The following is a 17,006-nucleotide window of genomic DNA, read 5'->3' on the forward strand; positions in this document are numbered from 1 at the left end:
GCTTCGTCCTTCTTGTGGTTGTAAAAATTATTTTAATAATCTTTCAACAGCCAAACAAATTCAGCTGCACAATCTGCCCGACGCTGACGACAGTCTGATGTTTATGAACGGTAGGTACTGCAGTTTGACTAGGTTAGTCCGATCGAACATCTGACTTTATGAATGCACTGCACATAACGCAGTTCTAAGTTAGGCTGACGTTTATGAATACACCCCATATACCATCTTGTCTGCACGATATGGTCGGAAGAAAGCATTCCTTATGAACGGAACCTTAATATCGTATGACAACTATAGAGGCATCAGTCTACTTAACATCGCTTACAAAATCTTCTCTGCCGTAATATGTGAACGTTGTAAGCTCATGGGCAACAACGTGGTAGGTCCCTATCAATGTGGTCTTAGATTAGGAAAGTTCACAGTCGTTCAAATATTCACATTACGGCATGGCAGATCCTGGAAAAAAAAACAGAACATTAAATCGACAACCACCATCTTTTCATCGACTTCGAGGCCGCATATAACAGCATCTACAGGGACGAACTGTAAAGAGCCATGTCTAGTTTTGGCATCCCTGCTGAACTCGTCATTGTGCAGGATGACAATGGAGAAATCACACTCCTTCATAAAGGTTGGAAAGAACTTAACAAAACCTTTCGATGTTAAAAAAGGCTTTAAACAATGTAATACACTGGCATGCGATTTTTTTTACCATCGTACTTGAAAGAATAGTGCAGAGCTCCCACGTCAACACAAAAAGCACTTTCTTTCAAAAGTCTGTCCAATTACTAGCATATGCTAATGACATTGACAAAATCGAAAAAACTTAGCGTGATGTCAATGGGGCTTTTGTCGGTATTAAGGTAGAGGAGGCAAATATGGTTTTAACGGTTAATGAGGCAAACAGAGTACATGCTGTCATCAAGAATGGACTTACAACACCGACGCGACGTCTCGGTCAAAATGTCAACATTGGCAGACGTGATGTTGAGGTAGTTTCGGACTTCATCTAACTAGTCTCCGATTTGAATGCAGAAACAACACCGGTGCTGAGATCAAACTAAGAATTTCTCTTGCAAACCGCTCGCTGTTTCTTTGGACTAAAAGCAATTGATTAGCAAAGCCCTCTATCGAGGGACCAAAGTGTCGATATACACTGCGGGTCATAAGGTTATAGAAGCAGGCATTTTTGAGAACTAACATCGATTTTTCTCCCGTTATATGGTTGATTAGAAAAAAAACAACTATAGTAAATGAAAGACTACTTTGTTAACAACAAAATGTAAAATTTGTGAATATTAGAGTATTAGCTAATTAGACCCTCATCAGCACCGTCTTGCTATACGGTGCAGAAGTATGGTGACAAAAGCTGATGAATGCACCTTGGGTTGTTTCGAGAGAAAAGTTCGTCGCGTGATCTACGGTCCCCCTATGAATAAAAGAGGAGTTGAGAAGAAGATGGAACGACGTCGAGCTGTATGAGATATACAGCAACGTAGACTTATTTAGAAAAGTAAAAGTCTAACGACTAAGATGGCTGGCTGGTAAGGCGCATGGAAACAAATGCCAGGCCAGTAAAGTCTTAGAGTTCACCCCCACAGGACAACGCAGTAGAGGAAGTCCGCAATTTAGGTGGCGCGCACTAGTGAAAAGTGACCTCACCCAATTTGGAGCGCGAAACTGGAGGCATCTATAGCTATGGACCGAGGTAGATAAAGAAATTTGTTGGGTCAGGCCACCTTAAGTAGGAAAGTAAAGTAAACTTTTGTGCCTCTGTAAACTAAGGTATACAGATGTTTTTATTTTAGGGAATATTTTTATTTAGGGAATATCTTTTTCTCATAAAGTTAATTTTGTTAAGATGTTTTTTTTATTTTATGGTAAGTAGGTACGTTGTTGGGATCTCAGTAAGATAAATTTTATTGTAAAGTGTAACTTATGCCCTTACTCAATAAATATCACTTAGGTAGACTCTTATACACTGAAGTTTGCTTGCTTTAATTTGAAGTCACTGGGTAGGTATGTACATTGTACATACGTGGGTAATACAAATTGATCTAATGATTAAAAACAAAATACATTTGCTCTTTATGTGTGAGAGCTTCCCCATAAGAATTATTTTTGTTTACGCAATACATAAACAGCCTTTTTTTGCTATTTTTAGCTATTTGCTTTTTTAGCTATTTCTTCCACACACAAATCAAAAAGGAAATATTTCTCCAGCTTAATATTACCCAAACATATGATTTTGTGTGTAGAAAGAGTCAAATTCCCATTTATCAAATAAATGTAAATTTTTCCATTCTAGAAAAGAAACTACCAATTCACATGTAATGAACATTGCAAAAAAAATCGATCAAACGAACAAACAAAATCTTTGTCTCAAATCTAGGAAGATCTTGCAAATTATTAATGCAACAATATCCATTTGCGGTCTCAAAAGTATAGGGCTGGAACAGACATCAGTCAAACTAATTTGTTAAATCAATTTTGTTTGCAGTTGAAAGTCTAACATTTACGAAAATGCATTGCTTAACTATCGCACAACGCATACAATATTGTAAAGAAATTTGAAAGCGGTCAGGGAAAAAATTTGCTTAAATTCGCTTTTATGTTTTAACATAAGAAACATTTCCATGAACGAAAATTTCATTTTAACATTTCTGATCAAAATTATTCATTTGATATCTTTTTCCATACCTGATTAATATGCTAAGAAAAATTTGTGGAGTGCAAATAACTTTGCTTCTTACTCTTCTCAAAAATAATCAGAATGAAATGCAAATCAAATAGAATTTGCTTTACCGTTGATCAAATTGAAATTGGTCAGGGAAAGCCAGGAAATGTTATTTTGAAAAATAGTGGAGACCATGACCATAGTAAGTGAAATGTTATAAAAGTGCAATAACTTTCAATGTTTTATTTTTGTTTTTATGATACGGAAATAAATGCAATTGAAATGTTTTGGTTACAAAAGTTAATTAATCAACTTTAAATTAAAAAAAAAAACATTATCAAAAGTTTTTATTTTCCTCGGTGAATACCTCATGATAAACGAGCAAATTTCAAAACCCTTCCTTGCAATGGTGGTGCTCGATGCAATACTAGTAGAATAACCCAGCCAACTGCCAATTGAAATGTTTTGCGTTAAAATATCGCTGTAGTCAAAGGATTTATTTATTTTAGATATTGTTAAACTTTTGCTTGCTCTTGATCGCTGCTTGTAATATTCTTCTTTTATGTGACTTAATCTCCCAAACTTTAACTGTGTGACATAAGAAGATGACTCTTACTTTGAAGCAGACATTGTAGTTTCATATTCTTCAAAGTATTGGAATCCTGAATAAAATATATCGTTTCTCTAATCCAAATATTATATCTTTTGTCATCTTCATCGTGGTATGCGAAGCTGTGAAACAAGTGAAATTCTTAGAAGAATTTAAATCTCTCTCCAATTATTTATGTACTGATAATCTCATAATTATGAAAAGTTTACTTAAGCTTGACCCCACAAGCTTTTGAAAATTCGTTCATTTAAAAAGAAATTGTAAATCTGATCTTGGTAAGTACTTTAGAAATTGTAAAGTGTTTGTTAAAGACTTTCAGCAATTCTTTCATTGACACTCTCTTTGAAAGAGAATTTCATTCTATACTTGCGAGACTGTCTCTTAAATGACTTGAGACAAAATCTTAAACATTACTTGACCCTTGGTAATACTTAAAGATGATTCTTCCTCTGGACCAAATGGAATTCCTCCAACTGAAATTAAAAATGAGCAATATATTCTCCCCTTCTTCTTGCATATTTACATTATCACTAACATCAAGTAAATTCCCAAGCATATGGAAGAAGGCAGTATTTGAAAGGGGTAATAAGTCTGACATTAGTTTACAGAAAAATGTTAAAACTGTCTGTATTCCCAAACTTTTTGAACAAGTTGTTTGTGATAGCTTAACTTTGAACGGAGAAAAAAATAAACATATATAATCAACAACATGGTTTGATGCGCAAACATTAGACAATTTCTAATCTACTAAGTTCTCAAATACCCACTCGGCGTTTGACCGACTTTCTCATGATATTATCACATTCAAGCTGAAGGCAATTGGGTTGTCTCCTCAATTTTTCACATGGATTTTTCCTTTTTTTCAAAATAAGTCTTATGAAGTTATATTCAAAAGTTCTTTTTTTAACCAAAATCAGGAAATTACCAGTCATTTAGTACCACTTCTTTTTACTTAGTCATCAATGGTGTACCTCTTTGTAAAATAAACCAAAAATAATTTTATTTCTGGAGAAGATTTTAAGACATACATACATAAATATATCTGTGTGCAAAATAACAGAAGTGCTTAAACTATCATTCCTTAAATAAACAAAAGATCAATTGATCAATTAATTCATTTATTGATCTTAAATTATTTCTTAGCTTCTTCCATTTTGACCTCAGAACTATTGAAAAAATATACCTTAAAATTTTAAAGAATTTTTTTTTATAACTTTTGTTGACTTACAAAACCTTCTCAAAATCAGTTCCACAATTTTAAACTTGTTTCTGATTTTTTGGTTACTTAATCTAAGTTTGCGAAGAGCGCAAGATGTGACAAACATTTCAAAAAAAAAAACACGAACATTATTGGTAACTGTTAACCTAAAGATGACTTCTATATGACAATGTTATACGATTTTGAGGCGTATAAAATAACTAAAATTTGAGCCTATGCCTTACAAAAACGGTTTTTATTGTCCAACATTTTTTTAAAAGTAATTGTAAGAATGTACTTCTGGCTTTAAGAAAAGATACATAATGATAACGCAAGGGCGGATCCAGACTTTTCAACAGAGGGGGGAGGGGTCACACATTTAGATGAGTTTTTGGTCTCCGCTTAAAAATGTTCTTAAATGGTTTGTAAAGGAGGCTAACAAAATTTAAATTACATAATGTGTACGAGTATATTAACCTAACCTTTACAAATTTCAATTGCTAAAATGATAACTTTAGTTATTATTTTAGAACACTGTTGTCCAGCAAAGTATGATCTAACTATTAAATTTGTATGACCTTCATATGAAAGCATTCCCAGATTCCAAAAGTTTTAAATATGCCATATTTAAGAGCTAAATCACAATAGTTTAAAGGGTTTTTGCTCCATTTCACGCAGAAATGTAAGAAATTGTTTTGCAACGTAGCTTTTTTTCCAAAAAAATAAAATATACGTTTCTCGTATCCATTTCTTTTTATGCTAAGAACGCAAAAAAAATCAAAAATCCAGAAAATGAGAGGATCTGATATGAAGAAATGTCGGTCTTTTTTGACGAAGTTTTTTCGAACTCAATTTTCGGGAGTCTATTATTTCTATATCTATCAGTCTGCTTACTCGTATTTTGATCTTGAAGACGTCAACAAAACTTAAAAATTTTAGAGAGAAAAATGTTGGATTCTTGAATTTAATTAAAAAGGTGCTTTTGAGTACATAATCTCTCTAAAAAAATAAATTAAAACAAATAAAGGTATATAAAAAAGTTGGGAAGAAACGTTTGTGTGGCACTCACAAATTACACGTTTCAGAATCTCTTTTCACTTCAAATCTCAAGAGATTCAAAGCTTTTATATCAATGGATATGATATTATATTTTTTAATTTGTCAATAGTTAAAAAAAATTCACTTTTGCTGTTGTTGGGAGATTTATATTATTGAAATTCCTGATATATATAAGTTCTAGAGCATCCAAGCAAATTCACTTCAAAAGCAGATTTATTTATTTTTTTTAAATCTTTTAAGATCTTTTGTATTCAACAGAAAACCAATTTTGAAATTTTCTAATTTCTTCCCAAAAGTCTGTTTAAAAATATTTCCTATATTTTAAGATTTAAAAATGTTCCTGCAAAATAAGTTTTTCTCAAAAATTTAAATGCCATTTTATTTTTCAAAAAATCTAGACTAACTTATTTTTTTTCGAAAATCATTTTAAATGTTAAATTTTGTCTTAAAAATATTTTTGGTAAGCACTTAATTAAGAGATTTTAAATACATGTACATTTTACATTTAAATTTCTTCAAACAAAATTAATATTTTTTTTAAAATACAAAAAAAAATAAATTACAAAAAAAAAAATAAAGGTTTTTGAGGAGTACCCTTCTGAAGCAATTCCAAAATTTTCTTGTAGAAAGAAACCAAATTAAGAACACAAAATTTAGAGAAAGTTTTAGATTCGATATTTTCACCGTATCGGATATTTTCTCGATTCGGTGTCTTTCGGTTGGAGTGTTCAGACGGTACGGTAATTTTACCGTACATCGTACTCAACCCTACACAATAAATTATTTGACAGTAGCCCAGACGAAAAATGTCGCACTATCGGTAAAAATATCGAATCGGCTGAACGCACTGTCTATAAATACATTGCCACGATGAGCCGATTCGGTTTTTTTACCGTACGACCGAAAACGATTTGCAGAGACAAAATCGAATGACAAAATCGACCTAATCGGTAATTTTACCGTATACAGTTAAATGCTGTATCGTCTAAATACACTCATTTAAATTATATTGACACTGGCTTATACGGTACAATCGACGATACGGTAAAACCGCCCATTCGGGATCGTGTGGACGGGCTCTTACGCTAATTGACTGAAAACCTTAATTTCAATCAACACAATTGTTTGGACTGTAGGAGCCAGGAAAGACAGACAGACTGACGAAATCGGGGTACCTACTTTTTTCGACTTCTCTACCGTCGTAATGTCGTATTTAATTAAAAGCTCTAGTTTGAAACTGTTTACTAATGCAAAACATACTATAAAGTTCCTATAAGTCGCAAGTAAAAATCACTTCAATTTTTACTATTTATGCGTGTCAAAAAATTGTATAATAAAATAAAATTAAATTAACTAAATATAAAATGTATGATCTCTTATTCAAGGTTTCTTCTTAAGAACCGGAATATAAGCTTTTTTTCTTAGAAACAATTTTCAAGAAAATAATTTAAAGCATTACCAAAGTTTTTTCAAATTCTAAATTAAGTGAAAAAAATTTGTTAGTTATTTTTAACAGCAAACCACTTTTTGTGTCGTCGTTAAATTACTAATAAATCTATAGATAAAATTTTTACTTATACAACTTAACTGTATAAGCCTTATGGCTCATATGACCCCCCACCTGGATCGTCAGTTGGTCAAAAGTTGATGAATTTGTGCTGCGTTTTTGGAAAAGATGAATTTGCGATTCATATTATGTTCTATGTTCTAACAAAGTTTAGGGAAGTTAAATACAAATGTAGTTTTCATATACAAAAAATAAATAATTAAAAATATAATGGGGTTAATATCTTTTAACGCAATACGATTAGTTTTAAATTGAAGGGAATTCCTATGAAAAAACAAACAAATTATCTACCAGGGGGGGTCATGAATCCTACTACCAGTCTTCTAGCATCAGCTCCAATCTACTAGTTAGCTGACTGAAAATGGTATTAATAATAGACAACCAGAAATTGCGTCAGAAGAAAATACACAAAAAAAAAACAGTAAATTCTTCATATTTAATTCTGTTTTATTTTTTTTTGTGCAGTGTGGACCAATCCTTAATGTTTTTCTAAGCAAGCTCTAAGTTATCGAAAATGTTTCTTATAAATTAGGAGTGTAGATCTTTTTCAACTATTTCCATCGATACATTTTTGTGTGTGTGTTTCAAATCACAATTATATTGATCTTCTTTTTTAACTTAAAAAAGAAAGTTATTTCATTTTTTCCATTTGTCGAACTGACCTCGACGTTTCAGGTCCCTAGAATCTAAATAAAATTTGTTTAGAGAGATGTCTGTGTGTGCGTACGTTCGGGAAGCTTTTTTCGTCGTCCATAGAGATATCGACTACAAATAAATTTTGTTAAACAAATAATAATGCAGAAAGGAGTCTCAAGACAATTGATAGCGTGTTTTTTTACCCAAAATAAAAAACCTAAAAATAAACATTACTTAATCTTGGTAAAAACTGATTTTCGACTTAAATATCTTTTCAAAAATGAAAAATATTACTTTCATCTTATAGAAAATGTTGTTTTCGATATTCAGTCAAATTTGACACAGCAAAATACTGAAGAGAAGGAGAACAAAGAAATATATTAACTTAAAATTTTTTATCTTACACAATATATTGTTATGAATATTTTGTTAAGCAAGACTAATCGACAGCCAGGATGAGAAGTTATCAATATGGTTCGCACCTTATCCCCCTTTTTTTTTCTAAATCACTCTAGAATTTTTCCAAAAGCTTTTATTTTCTCGAGTATTAAACTTGTCAATATTTTAATGTTTCGTTAATTTATATTTTCTTAAATTCTTATAATATTTGTAGTTGTTTTGACAACTCCTATTTTTTCATTTTATTAACCTAAAATGTATTCAAACAATGTTTGTCTTTTCTTTTTTAATTTAAAAAATTAAAGAATCTATATAAATATTTTTTTGATTTCGTCGCTCAAAAAAATATTTTTACTTTTCAACCTTTGTACGAGTATGTATACGCATACTTTCAAGGAGTATATATTTTCATACCTTATGTTGGAGCTCACACAAAACAAATGCTTATTATATATTTTATTTGCTAAGTATAATTTCAGATAAGGAACAATTGTTAAGAGCATAGGAAATAGGAAAAACCATGTTTAGACGAACACAACGGTAGTCATGACACGAGACGGAGAAATAACCGCTATATTTAACCCAAAACGGGTAAGAGCTCCATCTGTAGTAATTACGGGCGATTCACCAAATGGGCCTTATGGTGGTTTCACGAACATTTTAACCACCAGTAATTCTCAAATTGCTCATCAAGAGTCGGTGTCGTCAAGCCAACAAGATGCTAGTGAATCAATAACAATACAGCATCATCAAATTACCCATGATATTCGAGAGCATTGCAGTGGGTACGGCAGTAGTGGAGGGATTGAAGCTGAAACCCCTATCACAGATTTACCGGAAACAACAGTCGTACATTTTAAGAGATTGAGAGCCTGTAAAGAACGATGCTGCTCCGAACTCGCACAAAAGGTTTGGAAGCATTTAAAATGAACATGACCCCTTTGTATGCCAATATTGTTTATTCCTTTCAGATGTACTTTGGAGTTTGTGTTACAATATTGGTAACTGCTTCATGGGTCGGGGCTACGCATTGCATAAAGTTCTTATACCTAAGTCGCAGTGCATACATTAATGCCGATGAAATGGATATGGATGTTTTAAATGGAGATGGAGACCCAGACTCAGTTATGGGATTTGGCTCCGGTGTCACTGAAGTTGAAGATGCCACGAAGATGTTCCAAGTTCCGAAAACCACATTTGCATCAACTATATTCAATGCACCATTTTTTGCTTCGTGGTTTTTTACGAATTTCGCTTTTTTATTTTTCCCCATTTATGTGCTTGGAAGAGTTGCAGTTAGAAAGTGTGATAAGCCTGGAGAGATTCTTGGTGATGTTCTCAGAGGCTTTCGAGATCGGGGTTTTACAATCGGTTGGTACTGCAAATGTTCATGTTTTTTCAGCCGTAGTCAAATGCTTGTTTTTACGTTTTACAGGCCGTTTTCTCAACCGTTGTCTTTCTTTCTGCATTCTTTGGATAGTGACAACGTACCTTTATACATTATCATTACGAGTTCTATTTGCAACGGATGCTATGTCTCTTTTTGCTACTAATGTAACTTGCGTGTATCTACTATCTTGGGTTATTCTCCATGAGCAATTCGTTGGAGTAAGGGTAAGTAAGCCCTAATAAATATAAATATCAAAAGCACCCTATATGAAGATATAAATCCCTGGTAGCAATTTTTTTTTTTTAAAGCTGATCAAGGATTTGATTGCATTTCTGCGTAAAATGTTCGTCAGCAATCAGGAAATAATTCTAAGGGAGGGAACGATTATTTTGGCGACAATTTATAACAACGGTTTTCGGAAGAGGAACTTAATAACAACAATCTTTTTTTTACTATTGAAAGGCGGTGTCTTTTTCCCCTTGTTTATGCGGTTGTTGGCTTTCAATTTTTTTTGTCGACATTACAAATAATACAATGTCGAGGGTGAAACTATCGAACGGTTTATATTTTCATATAGAATGTTTTTAATAATAACTTAAATTCTGCTGTATGCATTTTAACATATTTATAAAAACTTCTGACAATAGATTGTTGCTGTAATACTGTGCGATACTGGAATCGCGTTACTTGCTTACATGGATGGCATAACAGAAAGTCCAACTTTGAGTGGAGTTGTATTGGCTGCATTGGCAGCTGCTGGATATGCTGTATTTAGGGTATGCAAATTTTGTTTTTATTACGTTTATGCTGAAGCTTGCATGGCCGTATTTTTGGTATTAGTACAATAAACTAAATTAAGGGATTTTAAAATTCTGGTGTTACTAACATTCATCGCAAGCGTGCAACGTTATCTTAACTTAAACTACACATATATTGTTTGAGCTCTTATGGCCATTATGTTCTTCCTAATTCATTAGTTTTTCCTAAGTTTAATAGTACTTTATTTCGTAAGAGCAGAGCATTTTGAATATTAATGCATTTATTCTGTACAGACTTAAATTCAATAAAAAAACGTAAATTCATTTCTGAGTATATTCTTCTGTTACGAGTATGTAAACGAAAAAAAAAGAACATTCTGTAAATTTTCAAAGAACTTGATCAGAAACTTTTCTAACCATTAAGTAAAGCTTGGTAAACGTTTGACACTATAAATGGTTACCTTTAAAAAGATGTTTCATTTCCTTTTGGTCATTTTAAGTTTACATACATAATTCCAGAATAAAAGCTTAAATACAACTAGAAGGTACATAATTCATTTTATGACTAGGATCGATATTCCAGCTTAATTTATTATTTACATCTATGTATTTCATTTTCTTCGAATAATTGTGGTATGGTGTGGTAGAGTTATTTTTTCCTTTTGATTGCTTTAGTTTGCTTTTTTTTGTCATAAATAATATAATAATAACTGGAAATGGTCATGTAATTTTAGTTGAAATGTTTTACAAGGATCATTAAAAAGTGACAAAATGATAAGATTTAAATGTACGTTTATAGGCTATCTATGAAAACAACAATTTGAAATCATGTGTCACAACAGTCCGTTGAAAACAAGGGGCCTTGTGACTTACAACTCTTAAGATGGCACAGGCAGGGGTTGAACCCACGACCTCGAGCATAACAGTCCAACACACTTTCTTTTCAAATTCATTTTTATTAATAAAAAAAATTATAAATCTAGCCTAATTAACCATAACTAACTGGTCCCATAAAGACACTCTAAGTTAAACAATAATACTTAATTCTAATGCCTTTCGACCCTATGATCTATTTTACTATAACTCCATTTTTTTGTATTTATTAAAAAAAAAGTTATTTCTATATCTTTTTATATTTTTACTTAAAAACTACGTAAAATAAGGTCCTTAATATACAACTTAAAACTAACTTAAACTACCTATTCTACCTATAAACTACTTAAAACTAGAGCAACCAAAGCAGCAAATTTAACTATATGATTTTTTTTTTTTTATTCCATATTTTTTATTTTTGCAATTATATTTTTTTCGTGCCACCATGCCTTTTCTACTTAAAATTGAACCCTAAAGCTATAAAACAAGTACTTATATAAACCTGGCCAAGACTTAAAACCCCATCCCGACTACCCACTATCAAGCGCCGATTGAAGGCACCAAAACTGGTTCTCCTGCTCCTCCCTATCAGTTTCAGCCCAACGCACTAACAATCATGCCACGGAAATTTATTGTTATATTACGCCATATTCTATTTACATACATACTAATATACATACATATTTACATTCTAATCCAGTCACTTGTGAAATTCCTTGTCTCGTGCAAAATTCGCCACTTTATGAAATTATCCTAAAGGCACTTGCATATGAGAGCGAACCACGAATGAACGAATGGACCAACAAACGTGATTTTACACATTTCAAAGATTCAATATTAAACAAAAACACATTTAAATTATAAGAAACCAATTGACACTATTGTTAGGATAATAAAATTTGCATTTTGTTCTTTAAAACATGGAAATTTTGTAAAAACGAATTGCAGTGTAGTTGCTACTAATTGTCAAACTCTATTCGCGTTCCACATACCATCCACACTGCAACGAATAAATTGTCGCAACATAACCTTAACATTATACCACTCATGTTTTGTTTTTGTATGAAAGATCGTGGTGGAGGAATATATGGAGAAAAGGGTAATTCAATTCGTCGCTGTCTGCGAATAGAAATAAAGCCCATGTAAAATAAAAGTCAAAATATGCGAAAATCCCACAGTTCACAGTTCGTAGTTCACACCACACTTGTTTTTACACTTGTGTCAGTGTACAGAAATGTGTGCTATGCTGTGTGTGGATTGGTGCACAGTCAGAGCGAGTAAAAGCAGAAGTGTTTGATTTTTCTGTGTCGGTGACTCGAACAGTGTAATGTGTATAGGGATGCTCGCGAAAACTTACAATTCAGCTGCTGGGTCGTTGTTGAGTGCGGTGCGTGGCAAGTTGTTTCATATGAAGAATTTATTCGTTACGTCAAAAGTTTCAAAATTATAATTAATATAAAGAATGAATGTAAGAGGGCGCTTGATAAATAAAAAAGGAGTAGGAGTTGCCAAACTCCAACAACAAATCGTTGTCCGGAGAAGACGAAGTCCAAGTCCGTTTAAGCATTTATCTTGCTTTGCCTTAAACAAAGGCTAAGATGTCTGCGACCATTCCTTCCATAGATTTATAATCGAGTGTTATGGACGAATTTCTTAATACTTCACGAACAAAATGGTATATTTATGTTAGTGTGTTTCGATCGAGAGTGGTACACTGGATTCTCGGTCAGCTTTCCAGCTTGGTTGTCATTATACATTTTTATTTAGTTGAGATGATTGTAACCAAACTCTTTTAAAAAGGTCTTCTAGCATCACTGATAGCCAGTAACCTTAACTTCCTGGTTAAGGAAAGAGCAACTGTACGTTGAATATATTATCTTATCAGAACTCTGAGATTCTCGTCACCATCGCTAGTGGACATTCTCCGCAGCATGACTTCCAAAAACTGTGGTTTGTCCATGAAAATATCTTCGTCAACTTACCGTTCAAACAGTCTGATCTAATGTCCAACTGTGAAATCTTGTAATTTTCCTTAGCAGCCAGAGCAATGAGTAATCTTAACGAAGTTAGCCTGGCGACTGGGGCGAATGTGTTGTTGAAATCAACTCTAGGTTTTTGTGAGAATCCTTTCGCTACTAACCTGGCCTTTCGCCTTTCGAGTGTACCATCCGCAAACCATTTATTTCGGTTTATTTTTAAGTTCTATTGTTGTCGAAGCGTTCACATCTAAATTGAAACACCCATTTAATGAACGTATCTTCGTTTGTAAATTCACTGACATTTTCTTGGCTTTAATGATTATCAATAAATCTGATGTCTCTTGAAACGCAAATTTTATTTGATGAGATGAAAGCCACAGTCTGTAGCCCTTCTGATTGCCTCAAGGTCTCTATCATCAAATTTTTCCTGTCTGATTGTCTTGTCCAAGATGTAAACCTTGTCGGCAAATGTATGCAGTTCAAAGTTGGAAATTGTCCACAGCTTATATGGCATTTACCGTGAAATTTAGTGCGCATGGGTCCACATATGTCACTATTTCCCAAAACAGTGTTTTGTTCGATTTTGAAAGGGCAGTCGGGTTAATTCTGATCCATATTCCACACATTTTTGGACTTTCTTTGAGTTCGATGCCATGACTCAGGATCTCCGGGCCTATTGTAAGTCGCGTTGTGACTTTCGTGGTTTTCTGCACTAACGTAAAACAAGTCACCGTCGCGTTCGGCTACAAGCAACGTGTTATTGAGTCTTAGATCTACGTTTTCATTTCCATTCCATTTTGATATCGCCACGTCTCCCTTAACTGTAATGGAAAATGATGCAAACTTCAAGTCTGATCGTGTTGTTGTTTGGTTTTTAAGTAGTGATGCATTATTGCACACATGTGAAGTGCATCCACTGTCTCCACTGTCTTGTATTGTGTCTTTTCTTGTTGCAGCGGTACTTGATGGGTTGATATTTTCTTTTGGGCTGCCTGTTTTTGTTGTTATATTTTGCACGAAGTTCGCCGGATGGTCGATAATTACTCTTATTAATTCTGCCATCGTTCTTCTCAATGATTTTGACCTTCAGTGATTCGATCTCAGGAAGATTATCTCTTTACTCGATGGCACATCTAAAATTTTCAAAGAAATTAGGCAGACTGTACAACTCATAATTTATGTTGACTTCCATACATTGGAATCTGTCAACTACTTAAAAGAATTTTGATAAGTACTCCCTAACGTGTCGTCGTCGCCTTTCATCATCTTAACTTTAACAAATTCGCATTTTTTGCGGGTTACTTTGATGCGTAAGTGGCTTCGAGTTTAAGCCAGATCTCTCTCGAAGTTGAGCATCCTCTGATTTGACTTGGTCAGAATAAGATCCGTATGGCCTTACGATCTTCTACTACACATGCATCTTAGAGATGTTCTGAAGTTATCTGTCACCCCTTACTTCAGGTTTTTACTTGCGACATATAGGAACTACATGGCAAGTTTTGCATTCGTGCAACATTTCGAACTCGAGATTTCAATCAAACATGATATTACGATGGTAGAGAAGTCGGAAAAAGTGGCTCCCGCGATTTCGCCCGGTCTGTTTTGTCTGTCTGTCCACGCTCCTACAGCCTAAACCATTGGGTCGATTGAGTTCAAACTTGTAAGTTAAGGTTTTGAGTAGATTTACGTTAGGCTTTTTATTTCATTTCTTTTTTAAGAGCTAAACTAACAGTGGCCCCCATACAATTTTTTTTTTTTTTAATTTCTCAAAAACAAACCGATAGATTTTTTTTTTAATTTTCTCTTAAGTTATTTTTTAACTTGGCTTCTTTTAATAAGAACAACATATTTTTGTATTGCTCAGGAAATGTACCGCTTATAGAACCGTTATTTTGTTTTTTAATTTTCTCAGCAACTTATGAACTGATTTCAATCATTTTTTTTTGAATAAGCTCTACTATTGTCTTAACATTATTTGATTATCAAAAGTGCATTTTTTTTGTTTGGATTGAATATTTTTTTCAAAATTCTATGTCTCATAAGGAGTCAACAGTTGTTTACGAAACGCAAATGTAGCGCGTATGTTTAAACAACTGCATACCAAAAATATTTTTAGAACAAAATGAAAACAAAATTATATATGAAAATTACCTAATTTATAAAAAAACCGCTCTAACGATTTTCAAAAAAAAAAAGATTTGCAAAATAAAGGGTTTTTTGAATTATAAAATGACATTTAAATTTTTAAAGACAAACTTGTTTTTCAGGTAAAATTTTGAATCTTAAAATATTTTTTTTTTAATTATTTTAACTTTTGACACCATTTTAATTATATTCGTATCTTTATCTATCTATTAATGCGTTTGGTACATATATATGTTTTTTTTTCTGCTATAACTATTGTAAATACCAACGATGGCCGTGAAGCGCCACTGCATCGGATAAACGAATATGATATGTTTAATCAACAATCTATTTTAAAGTGTCTATCAAGAATTAATATCTTGGTACCTTTGTACATAAGATTTAAAATATTATTCTTTAAGAATAAGGTTGTTTAACACATATTTCCATGTTTGCGCTGAAAATTGTAGGAAAGAAGGAATGTGATTGGATTGTAGGTACCTTCTACGTACCAATAACATTCCTTCACTATCATCATAAACATGTCATTATCTATCTATCTGCATAAAGCTGAGCACGCCAAGTGAACTATTATATGTTCGTTTTAGATACCTACATAACTACACAACCAATAGATGATCGCTTTACAATTTAAACATACATATTCTTCCTCTTTCTTACCTTCAGATAATTTACTTTCCATCCTGGTTCTTCTAATATGATATTAAAATGAAGAAATATTTGACTGATAACAGTCGAAATATTTGTTTTTTCCTGAACACCGTTTGTTTCAATAAATATGATTTAAAATCATGAAAATGAAAATATGTATATATATGTATATGTATGCTCTATGTAGCTCAGATTAAATAGAATCTCGATTTATTCGAGAAATTATGCGTCAAGACAAGGTGTAATGGTCATCTTCTGATGATCCCAACCATTACATCGGGACGAAACGCATATATATGAACACTTTTATGCTGGTTTGTATTAATTTTCATTTTCATGCTTTTAAATCATATTTATTAAAATAAAGCTATCTAAAGGAAAAAGCTTTGAATGAAATAGTTGAATACACAAATAATTGTTTTCGTTAATTATGCTTACAAGTATTTTTCATTTCCGGGATGAAATGTCCTAGGATGAGTTGTGTCGTGGCAAATGTCATTTATATCTTTGAAGACAAACATATTTTACAAGTATATCTTTGCATACAGGAGCAAGTTCGTGCGACCCAGCCGTGCATTTTATTTGAAGATTATTTCATGCAAATGTGGTCCTTGACTACGCCTCAAATGGTCCATCCGCTTAGTCCAATTTTTATACTCTTTCCAACATTGCGGCCGGTATCTCAGGAATAAATGCTTCAATGTGGCCTTACAATGCATCAATTGAAGTGGGCTTGTCTGTATAGACATGAGCTTTGACATAGCATAACAAAAATAATTTAAAGGCGCGAAATCGCTCGATCTAGAAGGTTAATTGACCGGTCCCGAACGTGAAATTAAATGTTCAACGAATTCACCTGTCAATAAGTCCATGTTTGCGCGTGCTGTGTGGCATGTGGCACCGTCTTGTTGAAATCTCGTGTCATGTAGGTCAAGCTCTTGCATTTTGGGCAAACAAATAGTGGATATCATCTCACGGTAGCGCTTACCATTCACAGTTACGTTATGATTCGCATCATCTTTGAAGTAGTACGATGATTCCTATAGCCCATGAACCGCACCTGT

General features: G+C 33.0%; 1 protein-coding gene across 22 annotated transcripts in view; it reads left to right on the plus strand.

Moving 5' to 3' along the window:
- Window positions 1-17,006, plus strand: part of LOC129942357 (cyclin-dependent kinase 2-like) — a 101,000-nt gene that overhangs the window by 15,888 nt on the left and 68,106 nt on the right. For 21 of the 22 annotated variants that reach the window (XR_008781024.1, XM_056051236.1, XM_056051237.1 and 18 more), the window contains exons 2-5: window positions 8,615-9,055; window positions 9,118-9,517; window positions 9,582-9,760; window positions 10,184-10,312. Coding sequence is in view for 21 of the 22 variants with exons in the window: in XM_056051236.1 (XP_055907211.1) it covers window positions 8,693-9,055; window positions 9,118-9,517; window positions 9,582-9,760; window positions 10,184-10,312 (1,071 nt within the window). In the remaining variant the exon portion in view is untranslated. The remainder of the gene's footprint in view (window positions 1-8,614; window positions 9,056-9,117; window positions 9,518-9,581; window positions 9,761-10,183; window positions 10,313-17,006) is intronic. The other variant, XM_056051235.1, reaches the window with a different exon arrangement.

Source organism: Eupeodes corollae, chromosome 1, assembly GCF_945859685.1.
Source record: "Eupeodes corollae chromosome 1, idEupCoro1.1, whole genome shotgun sequence".
Taxonomy (NCBI): domain Eukaryota; kingdom Metazoa; phylum Arthropoda; class Insecta; order Diptera; family Syrphidae; genus Eupeodes; species Eupeodes corollae.